The sequence below is a fragment of the Aspergillus terreus genome, genomic scaffold (genome assembly GCF_000149615.1).
Source record: "Aspergillus terreus NIH2624 scaffold_3 genomic scaffold, whole genome shotgun sequence".
Taxonomy (NCBI): domain Eukaryota; kingdom Fungi; phylum Ascomycota; class Eurotiomycetes; order Eurotiales; family Aspergillaceae; genus Aspergillus; species Aspergillus terreus.
The window spans coordinates 63,405-80,564 of record NT_165926.1 but is presented as its reverse complement, the minus strand read 5'-3'; the positions used below and the strand labels follow the sequence as shown (position 1 = coordinate 80,564).

Below are 17,160 nucleotides of genomic sequence, written 5' to 3'. Positions count from 1 at the left end.
CCCCGGACCAAGTTCTCTTTGGCCGTGATCCTAGGCTTGGGAATGGTCGCTGGCGCTGCAGTTATCATCCGCATTCCGTTCCTACCCACTTATAAGGACAAGGAGTTCCTTTACGCGACATGGCAGGTCTCCATCTGGTCCAACGTCGAAGCGAACTTAGGTATCGCAGCCGGTAGTATGAGTACTATCCGCCCGCTGATCCGCAAGCTACATAACACTTCGTTCATAGCCCGAATTCGACAGCGCACCGGCACCTTCCAGCTACCCAGCCGTGTTAGGAAGAGCCATCGCAGTGGCGGTGGGGTCTACAGCCCGACTTCTAATAATACATATAGGTCCCCTACAACCGTCCCAGCCGATCAAGCGCTTGAACAGCAGAACCCTAGCGAAGAGAGTCTGGGGCGTCAAAGCTAGGGCTCTATGACCATCGATGGTTTTCCGCTTCATGTACTATAATTGCCTATACATGCTTAATGTATTGACCATATATTACAGTGATTATATGGGCTTTCAACTAAAAACAAGATCTATTTCCAAACTAAAGTGCGTTAATGCTTACTGCATAGCATTAGGAAGGATAAGTGAAACGCATCTAACAAAGCTATAGCTTCACCTTGCCGGCCTAGCCTAAAGGCTGCAGTGTTATCTACCTTTGAACCATGAAATGTAGGGCCAAGGATACATATCTATTATCTAGAGCTATGGGAGCATTGAATATATGCTATTTTGTGTAGGCATTGCGTTATTAGTATCTTATAGGGCTCTCCCTCTCCCGACTAAGATTCTATTGGGGATAATATTATGATCTCATGGCTTTCTAGTGAGGAACTCGATGGTACGTATAAGGCCACATTTAGACAGCATTCTATAGATCTGTAAAGAGCATCAACTATAGATACCGCCTGGCTTGGATCTCTGACACCACCATCAATCGGGCCTCGCCAAAGAGGTCCGAAGGCCCGCTATCACAGGCACATCGTCGTGGTATACCTAGGTACGCAGTGCTCGGCTTTCCGTGTCTTAGAAACCCAATCAGGTTTAAAGTGGAGAGTCGACCCCTAGAGGCTCCTGCGGGAGACTAGTGCTTTTAGCGACCTGCTAAACTTCAATCGGCTCCACCTGATTCTTGAAACAAGCTTGGAGATTGCGGAGTGATCGACAGTTTTGCGATGATCCGGGGAGTCGAGAAGAGGAACTTTATATTGCACGATTAGCACACCTATAAGCCATAACCCAGCCTCGAAAATAGGACGTATTCTGTCCCTGCTTGATCCTGGAAGTGGGTGCCTGCTAGGCGACAAGGACTAGTCTGCGCTAGGCGATCAGACTAAATCGGTGGATTCTTTCGCGAGCCGGGTGACATAAAAGGGGCTATTTCCGCCAGGGTCCATAAGAAGGATGCGCCCAAAATGTTAGTCTTTCAAAGCTCAAACTTCATTACTTCGATAGTTATTGGACTACTCCTGCTCCTCAGTCCAGTCTCCAGTATCGCCGATGTCGGGTTCTGCGACTACAGCAATATCAATGAGCCGATAGGAATCGATCTGGGATATCAGTACATGTGAGGTTCCCAGAACTCGTCTGTCCACAGGCAGGCTAACCGGTATATGATTGCAGCGCCGCGTCCTATGCCAACTCGTCCACCCTATTCACTCCATTAGCAGTAGTGAACAATGCCGAATACACCGCCCTAGTCTCCCAGTTAGCCGCCGAGGACTTTGAACGCTCCGATCTCAAAAGCTTGTTTGGGAACCGCGATGGGAGCGCATATGCCTTGCTCAAGGTCATAACCTCACGCCTTACCTCCAAGCTCACTGCCAAAATTCCATACATTAACCACCCTTATGTCGAATTCATTACCGGCACAACCAGCCAGGTCTACGTGAGCCTCGCCACACAATTCCAACGTCTTATCGATACTGCTCTCAGACGTTCACAAGAGCGCCCAAAGCCGTTAACCCTCTCCGGAATCTCCGAGACGTTTATCCGTGTGTTCCAGGACCTCCAAGCCTCCGCTATCGCCGACACCGGCACCAAACTCTCCTTCGCCATCATAGGCATCCCGGACTTCTTCAACGAAACTATAAACGAGATTGTCGTTGACGCCTCCCGCAAGGCTGGCATCGAGACTCCTTCCCATGCGCTGCCGCGGAGTTTGCTCACCCACTTCGAGAATCCCACTATCCGGGAAGGCGCTACTGTCCTTGTTTTGCACCAGGGGGCTGAGCACTGTGGCATTCGGGTCTACTTCGAGGGCGGCAGCGGCAGTTCTAGTAGTAAATCATCGCGGAGGCGGAATGCCATGAAGAAGACACTTAAAAATCCTGCTACCCGCGATGCATATCTCCGACTTGACCCGTGGCGTAGCGAGATTATTCATCGGCGACTCACAGAGTCACTAATCAGATCAAATCAGGAGCTACAGACTCAGCTTGAAGTTGGGGCAGATCGACATGTCCTTGTTGCCTGTGTGGCACAGGCGAGATTGCAGCTCAAGAGGCAGGACGTGTCGGTTGTATATCTGGGGACAGAGTCGCGCTCAGCGGACTTCTATACTACTATAGCAGACAATTCTAAGGGCGAGTATCTAGAGGACGTACCGCTGGAGTTGGATAAGTGGTGGCTTTATGGAAGCAATCCCGGTGTGAAGCTTACGAGGGAGATGGTTTTGGCTGCAGATGAGGAGTATGTGAAGGGGCTGGCGAATACGATTAACTTCTTCTTGCGTGCCACCCAGGGTCTGTTTACTTCTTCTCTCTTGGACTTCTCTCCATTGGCCTCCCACTAACATACGTGCAGAGGTTATGACTAGTCCAGCAGAATTCTTCGACCAGGTCGCTATCCTCACTGACTGGGTCGATGGAGACCTGGTCCGCCGGGCAGTCAGGGAAGTGTTGGGAGATAGCGTACCTATCCTAGGCGGGTCACTGAGCAAAGTTACAATGGCTGCTGACGGGGCAGCGAGGATGTCGCTGCTAAGGAGACAAAACTTGCTGATAATGCAGGGAAAGCAGACTCTGTTCGGACACAATGAGTTGTAAAAAGTTCCACGCATACATGCTCATCTGCTTAGGACCTCGAGAGACGCTCATTGAACATTGTTTCTCTGAGTATGCATTGAACCTACGCAAATGTGATAAGCATTCATATACCTAGAGAGGTACGCCCGCCTCGTTTCATTTCCATACTGTGTCCTCCCATATAAATACCACGTGCCGTTCTGATTGCCCCAGATCCGACAAGTGCCATTGGCAACAGGATCGTGACTAACTAAACTGTGAAATAAAGTCCCAAATCTGGCCTGGAGTCCAAGAAGAGCTGGCGCCTCTATCAGTTGCCAGCGGCTCATGTGGACCATCAAACGGAATCCACCACACCGGATGGCCAGATGAGCATCCGGAATAAACAGACTTGATATGTGTTCCACTTCCCGCCGCAGGCTCTGGGGGGTTCTGAGCAGTACAGCCGTTATCTTTAACGAAAGTGTCTCGAATCTGACGTCCTAGGCTAATGGACAGCACTGTGTCAGAAACCCCATGCTGCGCATAGTATGCCACCGGCTGTGTACCGGGGCTACATCCACTGAGGTTCGCTCCCGACATGACGGCAACACCCCGGAAGACGTTGGGACGGGCGCAAGCAAGCGCATAGGACATCGAGCCACCGTAACTCCACCCCATTGAATAGATTTGTGTCTTGTCGATGCAAAGGTCTCCCTGGAGTGTTGACAGCATTTGATCAGTGAAGGTGATATCCTCCCCACCACTGTTAGCCCAGCCATTGTTCTTTCCCTGTGGAGCAACGAAGATGGCGCTGTTACCAGCTAGTGGCTGAACTCCGTAGTAATTTCCGCTGACAACATTCTGCATTGTCCCACTTAGCCAGTGATAGCCGAAAATAAGCTTGTAGGGTCGACTGCTATCGTAACCCTGTGGAAGGGTTAGGATATACTGGCGTGTCGCACCGTTCACCGTCATTGTGTGTGTTCCACTGCTCAACGTCGGGGACTTGCCGCACCCCTGGGAGACACTGGTTGAAGACGGTGAGGAGCCAGTCGATGTCGTCGTAGTAACAGACACACTCGTAGTCCTAGTAGTAGACACACTCGTAGTTGTCATACAGTTCCCCTGTAGGCATTGGGAATACCAAGGGTTCTGAGACATGCAGCATGCACCACTGACGCATTGGGTTGGGCCACTCCAGCCACTGCCACCACCTTGGGTAGTTGGTTATTAGCCTTGTTAATTGTTGCTTGGTTCGGAGTGAACTTACATTGGCCATAGAGAGTTTGCTGCGCTACAGCAGTTAGGGAAAATGCAAGAAGCATGGCCCCCTTCATGTTTGCAATTGGCTTCATCGTAATTCAATCAAATGTATGCCCTAGGAGTAGGGAACTCACACAGGGAGAAGGCCGTAAAATCGCTAGGTCTGGCTTTAGGGGATAGGAAAGACTGGTGAGGTAGCAACTTTCAACTGCTCTTCAGGAGAATCCGAGGAGTATTTATATTCTCTAACCGGAGGACTATTCAGTGTCTAGTATTAGGCGCAGGTTAAGTCCAACCTATTTCATCTCACACTTCTTGGACCTCAAAAATGGCTAAATATCTACCAAACACATTGTGTAGAGCTTGTCTTTCTTGAATTTATCCAGACATTCAAACTTAGAATCTTTGAAATGGAGCCTAATAAAGCATACTGCTGCTGAGCTGACTGCACATTAATATAATTTCTAGGAGTAGGACGAACAGGAAAGGATATAATCGTGGTCTAGACGGCCAGCTATTGCAGGGTTTAGTAGCCACCTCCCCTCATTCGGCAATGGCCTTACAGGGAGAATTGCCGTGCAGAGTCGTTTATTGTCTCAAAAAGTCAATATATCTGGGGAAGACCCTGGAAATCTTACGACAAGAGACTCCAAAGAAGCTAGCAAAGGGCGGGGTCTTTGCCTAATTGAGTCCGGAATTGCTCCGTACGCGGGTTATTTCATTCCCTAAGCCTACATTCCCAAGCCTAAATGTAAAGTAGGGTTGTAATTCAGTGCCGGTTAATGTGCTCTACATGCTAGAGAGTGGTGTTGGCAAGAATAGGCGAAGTGCATAATCCATTGGCGGATTGCCAAACTGGTTTGACTGGAGTCTGCACTGTCGATAATGGCAAGCAGTCTAATATAAGCGTCGACTCTACCTTGCACTATATTCGCAGATCCGACGCTAGCTGCTAGTGAAGTAGCATGTAAAGACTGTCTCTTTGTAATAGGAGGTATAGTGACCCTAGCAACTCTATAGACAACAACGGAGGCGATGGAAATCAGGCAACCGGAAGTGAAATCACAAGACCACCCATATTAGATTAACAAACGCGGGGCTACAGCCTATAGGAGGACAGGCGCCCCCGGAATGTCCACCCACTCCAGAACAAGAAATTAGGAAACGCGAGCGGCGCAAAGGAAGCAGTGACCTACATGCTGGCAAACTTGCTGCAATCAAACAAAGTAGGAATGGAGTGGTGAAGAGTTACTATAAAGGCATTCGACTGCATATAGAGTCTGCTATAGTCGTATCCTAGGGACCGTGCAGCCTTGGTGTAGGTAGACTGGCAAGGTATAGGGGCAACTTATTACAAATATACCACATTTAAACCGCGTCCTATCAGCTTTGTCATATAACCCATATAATGGAAGAGCTCCAATGAACGAATCCCTTGATCTAAGCGCACGGTAAATCCTATCGACGAATCGCATGGTTTGCCCACATCAGAATCAGTCCGGCCAATGAAACGAAAAAACAAGCCACATTCCACAAAATTCCCCAGTCATTGTAAATGATCTTGGAGAACACAACTAGAAGAAAAAAGAATGACGCAGTTAGAAGTATAACAGTGCTCTGTGCACCAAGGTCCCAGCCTTCTGTAATCAGCAAGGCCTGGAATGGAATCTCGCTGAGATCCGGAACATGCCATCGATCAAGTTTCCTTAGCACATCACTGTTTTGCTGGCGTTGGCCTGTGGTTGCACTAACTACGACTTGGGTCTCTTACCTATGACTATAAACTAATCTCTCGTTCCTGAGAAGGTTGTTTACCTTCGCCACGTTTCCATTTGAAAAGGCCTGGGTCAGCAGCGATCGCCTTTTAAGGTGCAGTATCTGACGTTGGGATTCATAGAGACACCTCTCAGGACAATCTACATTGTCCTCCATGTACGATATGCACTTGTTTATGAAGCAATTCACTGTACCTGTTGACGGATCGTATGGGCATGGGGGTTCCTGTGGCTCATAATTTGCAATCCTATCTTTAAGTTGACTCTTCCTTGCTGGCTCAGTATCTCGGTACAAGCCAAGGTACTGAACTTTTGATATTGCTCCTCCGAGGCACACAGATTCGTGTCCCTCTATTATAAACTAGTTTTAGGAAAGGAGAATGAGCGGCGATGCCTCTATTGTTTACGTAAATACATACCTCAACAATATCCACTTGTTGCACTCCATAGAGGGGGATGTATCTTCTCCAATAACCTCTGCGTGCATACCATGTTGCTTTGATACTTTCCCAGATATCCACTTCGTCTGCTTCATGGCGGATATTTGTGGGAATAATGTGGCAGTGGTCCTTGTAACCCCAGCAGAGCAGAAGTACATTTTCTGTGCTCTCCTCAAGTAACGGGCCAAGCACTTGTTGTATCTCCTTTTTCCGATTGCTGTGTAATATCCGTCGAGTGTCTGTAACCTCCTGTTGCCAGGGAGAGATGGATCGATCCCTAAGACTACCTTCTGTGATCTGATTTCTGGACCCGTCTGCGGTCAAGAGCCTTGATCGTCCTCTTCTTAGATGGCCACGATTCCGGATGCGAATGGGTTGTGGCTGTAAAGGGATATTTTGCTCTCCTGAAGGAGCCGCAGCGGAATCGGTATTAGACAGGGGTAGCGTAGGGGTTGCTGAACGGAAAAGTGAGAACAGCGTATCCAACCCGAGAAGAACCAATCTATCACGTCTTAATTGAGGAATATTGTGAATGATATCTGCCGTAGAAGGTCTTTCCTCACTGTTAACGTCCGGGTGTTTTAACCGGACTGGAGGGGGTATCTGAATAGCGCTCATTTTGGCATAGGAAAAGCAATGATAAAGGTAAATGATAGGAGGAGTTAAGGGAAGTATTGAGAAAATATATGGATATATATAATTCTTCTGACTTCTGCACAAGGCTGAATAGGCGCCTAAAAGAAGACACTGCAGTACAAGGCAGACATGCCGGCTAGTGCTTATGTGCACGTCAGCCTTGCAGAAGTTGGTCGCCATGAACCCGTCCATTGACGCCAGATGTTGAAACTTGCTTTACGGTTAGCTTTGCCCCATAGCCCTGACAATATGATCTATCTCACTGATGAGGTTAACAAGCAGGAATCGATGACTGTGTTGCTGCAGTTGATGGGACGATAATTCCCACAGTCACTTCGACTGCCACTCCACCATCGACTACCGCAACGACAACAGTCTTGGCGAGTACCAAGTAATAGCATCAAGGCAATGGTTGGGTGCCGACTTGAACAATGCCAGGGACCACCAGATCGTGCTACAAATGGTATGTGTGAAGACAGGAGATTCGTGCGGGTCGATCTACTCCGCGGATGGGATCACCCTGGCTCAATTCCTCGAGTGGAACACAGCCATCGACGAGACCTGTAGCAACATCTGGCCTGGCTATGCCTACTGTGTTTCTGATTCGTAAGAGACCATCTTCTAGGTAAACTGAGATTAGGAAACGGCGAGGACTGATGAGAACGAAGACCCCCCAATATCCATATGTTGTGCCTCAAACATACCACCACGAAAGCCTACTAGCGAATTATAGATCCGCCAAGCGAGTGAAATTTAAATAGCGTGCTCTCCCGCGAGACGACGATAATAATTTTCTAGTTCATCTGGAGATCCCGACAACCGGGCCACAGTCTCATTCCACTCCGCTCTCCGTCGCGTAAGTTCCCCCGGGTGCAAGTGATCAGGCCATCCACACTCCTCATACAAACGCCTCTGTGCCCAGTACATATTATTTCGCCGTCTCTCAACTCCGATAAGCCCGTCCACAAATCCAGCTGGCATTGTCTGCGCCAACCCTAGCATCTGGTCTAAGACTTCTCGCTGGCCGGGGGTATAAATTTTCCCCTCTGCCTGTGAAAGCGACGGAACCCATTGTAGAGACTTCAGGGCCCCAATCCATTCACCGATGACTTCCCCTGGTGACCGTGCATCGATGAGGAAAAGCGCGCGTGGGGGTTCATTGTCAAGTCGGCGTAAGGAGTCTGACCAAAGCCCAAGCGATTTGGATCTAGCATCGTAGATCCGACAGTAGGCAAAGTCTACCTCACGATGCGCTGCGGGGCGCGTGAAAAAGAATGCCCATGGTGGGATGGTCCAGTTTTCTTCGTCGGGGTGGTCCAGCGGGTCGCGTGGGTTGTTGGTGCCTGACACTGTGTGGAGGTCCCTAAGGTTGAGGTAAGGAAAAGGAAGGGTTTCCTGTGGCGCGATCTCCACGGAGCTCGACCTGATATGTGGCATTTGAAGCAAGAGCGCAATAGTGTCTGGGCGGTATCCAGGATCGACTAGAGCAGCCAGATTCAACTGCGCCCATGTCTGTGGTGGTCGCAGAATATCATTTCCTTGGATATACTGCATATCCACGAGGGTTTGGTAGAGTTGACTGACATTTTGGATAAGATCGGCATGGTCGTGGGCAATCTGCTGTGAGGGGACATGAGAAACCGCGGCGATTGAGGTTTGAGGGGCAGCGTCGCTGGTCCATCCCGGCTGAGGCACTGTAGGGCATTCTCGGTAATCACAGGGGCAAATAAATGCGCCTCTTAGACAGCGATGGCCTGAACTATGGTTAGATTTAATAAACGGGTCAGTTCTCAGGGGCACGAACATCCATCGGGGTTAGAATCACAGATTCTGCCCCGGTGTAGACAGGGAGAGCATGTCTTGATGACACTCATGGTGGCGGTTGAGAAAAGAAAGTGAAACTGGGATCTCAGGTTGATGTCGGCTTCGCCCGCTTTTTGGATTGCAAAGATGATCCGGCTGGGCGCGCAAGGATCCCGCAGAAACCATGGTGCGTGACCATGACGCCCTTTTGGTTGACGGGAGCATGTGTAGTGTACGGCCGGCCAGTCGAGACTTCCGCGCGTCAGCCTAGCTGCCGTCAGGCAAGCGAGGATGTGCGTGAGGAAGCTTGTACGGAGTGGTTTGTTTGTCCGGCATCAGACTGCGCTGTCGCTCCCGTTGCTTGTTAGCGACTATTGCGAGTTGTAGCTCGTACGGGTTTGAAGATTGCGTGTCAAGGAGCGGCCACCAGAGGCCAACAGTCCTTAACCCAAACGCTAGGGGTCTGTATGCTTCGTCCTGCGTATTTTCAACCAAATGTTCGAAGCTGTGGTGCTTGGCGGATGATTCGTTGAGGTTTCTTCGGATAATATATTTCGCGTATACCGATGGAAGTCCACGAGGAACCGGTCCTCCCCAGATCGTTGCTATCACCAGAGAGTTTGATAGTTGTTGCAATGGAAATGGGAAAGCCTGTACAAAAATATTGGGACAACTGCGAGCCTTAGAGGCGACCACGTCTGCGTGTTCCGGGAGTTTGCTGGGCCCGTGCTTGACAGCAGTTGTTGATGGGTGTAGGGCAAACGGTATACTCCTCAGGGTCAAAAGTTGTTCCGAGGCAATATCCCTGGCATCTATTCCCTCTCACAATTTGGAAAGCAGCACCGCTGCATTGTTGTATGCGATCCGTTCCGTGGGCTCCGTGCAAACACAGCAGAGGTAGACTCGAAGGAGTTTTGATCAAGCGTAAGGCGTCTCTAGATCCGTTCGGACTCCGTAAGTCATGATTCTGACGCGCTTGTCAACTACGGCTTTAGGCCTCCCTAATAGCGATGACTGATATGCCGGATGAGGGAGCGTACCGCGACTGGGTGCCGGTTAATGGAGACCGAGATGATAATATTATGGAATTATGTCGTGCCAAAGTCAGTTAAGGCCCAATACGACCGCCGGTATACCGGGCCTCGCGGGATAATTATATGGCTAATCCGCTTTCCAGGGACTCAAACTTCCGAACCCGGAGATTAGCAATTGGAATGAAACAAGCGGAGGGATGACACCGTTCGACTCAAGCCCGCGAGCACTGGTGATACGTTGGCCAGAGCTCGAGTCAAGGTCCAGTGTCCGAGTTATAAAAGAGGGGCAGGCCCACTCCCCATACATTCTGAATCCCGGTTTGGAGAACAATCAAAGTATTATCGTGGTGCTGGGGGGAGACGAGTCGCTGTTGATTATAGGGAAGCTCCACGTACGGCAGGTGCGGTCTGATCATAGACCGTGGTAATAGGCAGGGTGACCTTCCATCGTCTTCGTCAATTGCAGGTTGCGCCGAATTACTTCATCAGTGACCTCGAGGTGGAATACACCTTGCGGAAGGGGTATGGGAAGCAGCTGGGGTTCTGTTGCCATAGCGAGGACAGGGTGCGGATGAACGCGTGTCCCTTGCTCTACCAGCCGCTCGAAAGGGGTAAATACTTGATGCCTTGGTCTGTCAACGCTGCGAGCATTGATTGTAGGTCGAAACAATCTGTTAAAATTTTAAATATTTTTGCTTCCTGGGAAGTCACTGAGCGGCTAGGAAGAATGACGCGGACACGAGTAGCTGGGAGATCTATATCCTAGTCGTTGAGTTGCCTTTTACAATGCCGTCTAGTCCGGAGTGCACCCTTGTACTATAGATACCGCAAGACGACACTGGCGTTCTGAATATTCCGGGACTGTATCTCTTGGAGTACCGCTGACAGATTGAGGGAGTATGTCTTTACCCTGAATATCTTGAGCTGGCCTGTGAAGCAAAGCGTATGGACCGGCGTGCTAAATCGCCTTTGTAGGCAGGGTTTTGCGAAGGGGACATCCTGGAGCGGCGGCTTTTGGATGCGTCTGTCGACAAAGGTAGGGGGAGTTACAGGAGACGATTGTAGCAATCTTTATACGCTTCCTAATACGGCAAACATACTGATATGAGAGACAGTTAGAGTGATGTCCGACAAGGTGTGTTGAAATATAAGTCTTAGGGGCAGCGTAGGGGCATAATATGACACTGCTGCACACTGCTGTGACCTAGAAACAGTGATGGATACAGATAGTTACGGGGAGATCCATGCAGAAATAGGTGCATGACCAATCAGTATTAAAAATAACACATAAGGCAACTGTACTATGAGAGAGAGGTAGTTGTAATTTGCATCTTTCCTTTGAAGTGGCGTCTCATTGTCCTACAAATGTTGTTGGGCTACTGTCACTGTCTACAGTGTATATGAGATGCGATCTGTACAGCTGGCTGTCTTACCAGCGGTTGCCTCCATCCACTTAAGGGTAAAATAGGGAATCTTTCTCCTTCTTCCTAACCAAGCAGGAGCTCACCGCTATATCTTTTTTCCTTACATGACCTATTAGCCGCTTAGGGCTTTGTACTAATTGGTTTATATATTGACCGACTTCACTGCGGCTACTAGTTACAACTAATAATAGTAGAGATAAGAAACTGATATGTAGACAGATATGGAACTCCGTGAGTTACTTGCCCAATCAATTTAAATATATGATTATGTGTGTGTAATATGGCCTTCGGAAAGTAGAAGATCATTTAACTATTAGAACAATAGATACTTCAAACTAAATATATATTCCAAACACCAGGTTATAGAAGTAATTAATACTTTTCTTCAAGACTAACCTAGCCCTTAAAACATGTATATATATATAACAAGTAAATATAAAGTAAAGTCTGCTCTAGTTCTTACGCCTTTAGCTCCTACTTCTGTAGCTTCTTTACTACTAGTAAGTTTGTGGATAATATCTTGGTCCTTCTGATTACTGGGTTTAGGTGAGATTATCTATTGATTTGTGCACTGAGTTGCTGACTGGCATAGCCTAGCAGGCAAACATGGTAATATAGGCTCAAAACCCCCGACAGATCCATCTGCGCGACTCCGCCATTAAGTGCACGGATCGTGGAGAAAATTTAAGCCTATATAGTAGAGTATGGAAATTCTGTCGGACAGCGCATGGTTTGCGCAGGGAGTGGACCAACCGCCCTCATACATGATATATTGTTCTAATTAAGTATATACCTATATATAACGTTATTGAGACGGAACAGGTAGAGCTTCGAACCCATCCTGACCTGGTTTCCTATCCTCCACAACCACTTCCATTCCCCGTCGGCCACAGAACCCATCATTTCCTCCCGTCACCTCCACCGTCTGAAACGAACCACCACCCCGTCCTCCCTCACCCGGCACCCACACCTCCTGCTGCACTTTCGTTCCCGGTACCTCCGTCCTCCGCGGATTATACCACGGCAGCCCAACAACCCTGTTCAGCAGATCATGCACACACGCATATAACCGCTCAAACCGCCGTGTAGTCCCCAGCCACATCAACGTCCTCGGCGTATAAGCCACCCGCACAAACGGATTCATATACACCCCCGTATCTTGAATCTCGTCTACAACGCCCGGCGCATCCTGCATATCCGCATGCACAAGACAACACTCCGACGCATCCCAGAATATCTCATTGTTAGCGCGGAACCGCACAGGGTATTCCTTCTGGAAATACCACGCATTGAACGCGACCATCCCGCCCCAGCAGCTGCGCACGCGCACGGCGTCCCGGCCTGCTAGCACATCCCTCCGACTCTTTCCGTGCCCTGCTGTCGTGAACCAGGGGAAAAACGGGAGGCCGATGCCGTATCCTGCAAGGTCGCGCGTGGCGTAGCTATCGTAGAATTTGAACGGGTTGCTGAAGTCAACGGCGCAAGCCGCGCGGTAGGCTGGGGTAGTCCGCCGGGTATGAGCGTTTGTGCAGAAGAGGAGCTGGAGGGCTTCGACGGGTTTGAAGTAGACGTCGTTGAGGAAGATAAGTTTGTCGTACTTAAAATGGCTCTGTTCATCAAGGGCCCGCAGAGCGTAGTTCCGGAGTGCAGCTAGGTAGTCGATGCGCTTGATGCGTCTCTCTCCGTTGGGGAGTGTGACGCGAGGGAAGCTGTCGAAGGTAGTGTGTTCATCGACATCGACCACAATAGACTTGTTGCTTGGGATCCGGTGTGATAGGGCCTCGAGAGCTTGTCGGCCCTTTTCCCCGCTGTTGTTCTCATACAGACTGAGGAAGACGTTGTCTTGCCCGAGTAGGTCGATCAGCTGCCCGAGCGCATCACCCCATTGGCCGCCGGCGAGCTCCCCATGGGGATCGTACAAAACGGCGGCGATGAATACTTTCTCATTATGAGTGTTGCCACGCCCGGCGGTGCTAGAAGTGGAAACCACTTTTTTGAGGTTCTCATAGCAAGGTGGAAGGCGGGTGTACGAAGGCCAGAAGATGGATGTCAGTACGATATCACACAAAAGGATTGTTACTGCTATCCGAGCAAACAGGGCGATCTGGCGGTATGGAGTTCGCGGCCTCCGGGCAAAAATCGCTCTACCACAGCAAGATGACAGGGGAAGCAAAAAATCCCCTGACGATGAGGGGAGGCGGAGTAGCCTGGAGGCCAGGAGCAGAAGTTTGGCACGCACCGATGACATGGCTCGCGGTTGAACAGGATTTCTGCGCAATATTTTTAGAGAAAGAGACACAGGCCTAGTCACATTTGTCAGATTGCCCTCCAGGCCGGTGAGTTATTGTAGGAAATGAGCAAGATAGCCCGTTAAGTGTCCAACGCCATAAAGTCAAAATATGCGAGACAGACCAACAGATGGACAATCTTTTACGGGTCCAGGGATTAACTTCACTAGAAATTCGGAAAGACCGAGGAAATGGCTTGTAGGTCACGGCGTTTTAGAACTCCCGTCTACATCTTCTGCGTACATTAGTGTGCGTAATTGTACGATTCCCTGACGGGACAGAGCCACAGGGAGCGGTCTAGGCATAAACATAAATGGCTAGGTTATACTCGGTATATTTGTTTTACGGGACGTTGCATTGTCCTAAACCAGCCAAGGTCTCGGAAGTCTGATAAGCTTTCGCTAGAGCGGTTCACTCGAGTAAAAACAGCCGAGATTCCATGCGTCGGAATGGTGACCCTTGAGTGTGGGACGTCCATCCTCGAACAAGTCCTCCGATCTGAATGCATGGCCAAATGTTGTTGCCTTGGAGAGGCTGGAGCTTGATGAAGGGAGTCCATCAGAGCATACCTGGACATACGGGGACGAAACATTGAGTAGGTAACTAACCTATAAGAGAACCATAAAACTTTCTAAGGAAGTCCTAACCATCAGGGTCCGCGGAGCCGAACATGCCAATTGCCAGCCGAGGTACTAGAGCTAAGTCTCTAGGCAAACACTTTCCTAAAGTGGTACGAGTCATACATGCGGGAATTAGAAAACCTTTGACCTATATTACATGTAGGATACAATAGGAGCTACAATGTCATCGTTATCTGCTTGACTAGTCGTTGGATTGAAGATAAACCAGGGAGAGAAACGAAGACCAGGAGAGGAATTAATTAGTACAAACACATATATAGACTGCCAGCTGTTATCAATGACAGACACCATCGAGTCAGGGACTTCATACAGGGCTTAGCGCCACAACACTCCGTCAGCTCTGCGCGTTGCCAATTAGGGTCCCCGGTCCTGGGCTGGGAATCGATTCTAACAAATCCGGGACCTGGTTGGACTGACCAGTATAGATGTGGCTTACAGCCTCTCCAGGCAGCAGTTGTCCCTGCAGTGTGTAGTGTCTTCAATTTTGCAAGTGGGCATGTATCTAGATATCACGACCATCACCTTCAATGTTAGGGAAATCTTCCGGTGCCAGAAATCATGGCCCGCCGTCCGCAATTGCTTCTCAGTCTCCTGGCGATTTCTCTCGTTGGGCTGTTTTCCTCCCCTCTTCAGCAATTATACTACCTCCTTCGACTTCCGTTTATTTGGAAAGCCTCCTCTGCCGCTGCAGTCATCTCGGATGAACATGATCAATTCGACGTGACGTTTGTCGCCTACGAGGCCAATTCCTCAACTGCCGACGCGGGACATCCATCTCTGATACCTCCCATAGTACATCACATCCACCTGGGCTCTAGACCGCCACGCCCAGAATGGCTCAAGGCCCGTGAGACGTGCTTAGAGCATCACGCGTCCTGGAGTAGCTTCATCTGGAACGAGGAGAGCGCAGAGAAGCTCGTCCGAGAGGAGTTTCCTCATCTATATTTGATGTGGAAGAGCTATCCGTATATGATTCAACGGGTTGATGCGCTGCGCTATATGGTCCTACAGAAGCACGGTGGTGAGTCGACTACCTGCTCATGTATAATGGAGCTGACTCGTCAGGCATGGTCCTCGACTACGATTTGGCTTGTAGACGATCCCTCGAGCCTCTGCGGCGGTTTAAATTTGTGGCTCCAGCTGCACACCCTGCCGGTCTCTCCATCGGCATGATGCTCTCTTCGCCGGGACATCCGTACATCAAAGCGCTGGTCGACAACCTCCCGCCGTACAACTACCGGTGGTTTTACATCCCTTATGTGACGGTCATGTTCAGCACGGGCTGTCACTACGCGTCGTCAGTTCCCAGCAAATTTTACTACGCTTGGGTCTAATGTATACAGAACAATCTACACCCTCCAGTCTAACCGATCCCCTCTCCGCATCCTGTCAGGTCCGCCCGACGCTCCACGCATGCACATGCTGAACGGACAGGTCAACACCCCGCTCTTCCACCACCTGGGCTCATCCTCCTGGCATAACCGCGACGCGTGGCTGATCTCGCTGTTTAAGAATATCAATCAACGAGCGCTGTTCGCAATATTGATTTTGAGTCTCCTTGCTGTCACCACCATGATACTGTTGTACTGTGTGCGTCGTGCGCGCGGTCGATCGTCGGACGAAGAGGGAAGCACGCCTGTTCCGAAGTCGTTGACCAAGAGCGCTTAGCTAGTGTCTCCAATGTAACGTTGTGAGTTACCAAACGGCAGATGCCTCCGAATAGAGGATCTGAATTCCAATATAAAAGAGCAGTTTTCGGCTGGGGATTCTCAAGCATTTGCCTCTATTTGATGGTCTACCTTAGAAGGTATTTTTAGACATAGAAAAGTAATCTCTCCAACTTCAGCCGAGATTATAGCTGCTTAGAAAAAGTTACAATGTATCATAAGGCATGATTGTATAAATAGAAGTATTTTTGACATGCTCAAAATCTAGAAGTGCCATTTTGTATGGGAATACAGACTCGCTGCTCAGTATCTCGATATGTATCTTGCTATGCCTAGGGCCCAACTGTGTAGCGGTTGCTATGTAGAGGCATTGTTTGTATATATCCTCTAGAACAACATCAAGATACCAGTTTATTCAAATTGTTAAACCACATATACCGACTAATCACCAAGTAAAGCGACCGATCCCATGAGTACTGGCTCGTGTGCTGGCGAAACGCCGCTCGTGAGACGAGGTACGTCCTCCAGGGACTCACCAGGAGGACTTTGTCATCGTATCCATGTAGCGCAGAAAGATCATGGACGCCATCTGCCGCGCTCGCTGCGGGAGAGGTAAGGATAGCTTTGAGAATGCGCCATGAGAACGGGATGACGGTAGGGATAATGTCGATTAGCGACGAATATTTCCGGAGCAGGAAGGTACTTTGCAGTGTATATGCGGGCGGGGCTTGCGGGGTGCTCGTGATGTATTTCCTGGTTGGTTAGCTGCATTAGGAACAGGCGAAGATGAAGAGAACGAACGAACGAACCGGACACCGGCGCCGACAGCTCTATGGTTAATATGGCCTGAGACGCCTCCATTGTCGAAGGTGATGATCTGGGAGATCAGTACAACTTCTAAGATTTAATCGCAAGGCAAAGGACATACCAAATCAACGCTCCATTTCTGGACGTGCGCCGCAACAAGGTCCTTGATCAGATCCTCATTCCACCATTTCTTCGGATTATCCTGCAGCTCAGCATTGTCCAGTACAACGCAGCGACCAGGGACGATGCCTAACACGGAGCAGCTATCGTGGATTTCCTGCCGGCGACGCTCGCCTATTCCCTCGTAATTTCCTAGGCGAGTAAGCATTAGACAATACAAGTGGTACTCAACGTACCCGAGGATAGTACCAGCAAACCCC

At 49.5% G+C, this 17,160-nt stretch overlaps 6 protein-coding genes across 6 annotated transcripts in view; 2 read left to right on the top strand and 4 right to left on the bottom strand.

Annotated features, from left to right (window-relative positions):
* Positions 1–1,409: 1,409 nt before the first annotated feature.
* On the top strand, positions 1,410–2,788 carry ATEG_01915 (uncharacterized protein; the record flags this gene model as incomplete). Its single annotated transcript, XM_001211093.1, has 2 exons — positions 1,410–1,561; positions 1,618–2,788. 2 exons carry the CDS (start codon positions 1,410–1,412, stop codon positions 2,786–2,788), a joined length of 1,323 nt encoding a protein of 440 aa, XP_001211093.1.
* A 478-nt stretch (positions 2,789–3,266) lies between these two features.
* ATEG_01914 (uncharacterized protein) lies at positions 3,267–4,339 on the bottom strand (the record flags this gene model as incomplete). Its single annotated transcript, XM_001211092.1, has 2 exons — positions 3,267–4,216; positions 4,273–4,339. The coding sequence occupies 2 exons, from the start codon at positions 4,337–4,339 to the stop codon at positions 3,267–3,269; spliced, it is 1,017 nt and encodes a 338-aa protein (XP_001211092.1).
* Positions 4,340–7,869: 3,530 nt separating this feature from the next.
* ATEG_01913 (uncharacterized protein) lies at positions 7,870–9,105 on the bottom strand (the record flags this gene model as incomplete). The annotated part of the gene is made up of 2 exons (XM_001211091.1): positions 7,870–8,875; positions 8,942–9,105. The coding sequence occupies 2 exons, from the start codon at positions 9,103–9,105 to the stop codon at positions 7,870–7,872; spliced, it is 1,170 nt and encodes a 389-aa protein (XP_001211091.1).
* A 3,077-nt stretch (positions 9,106–12,182) lies between these two features.
* Positions 12,183–13,625, bottom strand: ATEG_01912 (glycosyltransferase family 69 protein; the record flags this gene model as incomplete). The annotated part of the gene is made up of 1 exon (XM_001211090.1): positions 12,183–13,625. The coding sequence occupies one exon, from the start codon at positions 13,623–13,625 to the stop codon at positions 12,183–12,185; it is 1,443 nt and encodes a 480-aa protein (XP_001211090.1).
* A 1,239-nt stretch (positions 13,626–14,864) lies between these two features.
* On the top strand, positions 14,865–15,640 carry ATEG_01911 (glycosyltransferase family 32 protein; the record flags this gene model as incomplete). The annotated part of the gene is made up of 2 exons (XM_001211089.1): positions 14,865–15,327; positions 15,372–15,640. 2 exons carry the CDS (start codon positions 14,865–14,867, stop codon positions 15,638–15,640), a joined length of 732 nt encoding a protein of 243 aa, XP_001211089.1.
* A 731-nt stretch (positions 15,641–16,371) lies between these two features.
* ATEG_01910 (PIG-L family deacetylase) overlaps positions 16,372–17,160 on the bottom strand; it is a gene marked incomplete at both ends in the record, with an annotated part of 1,060 nt that continues 271 nt past the window's right edge. Inside the window, 4 exons of the mRNA XM_001211088.1 lie at positions 16,372–16,726; positions 16,783–16,850; positions 16,902–17,092; positions 17,137–17,160. The exon at positions 17,137–17,160 is cut by the window's right edge and continues 271 nt beyond it. Of these exons, the coding sequence (XP_001211088.1) occupies positions 16,372–16,726; positions 16,783–16,850; positions 16,902–17,092; positions 17,137–17,160 (638 nt within the window). The remainder of the gene's footprint in view (positions 16,727–16,782; positions 16,851–16,901; positions 17,093–17,136) is intronic.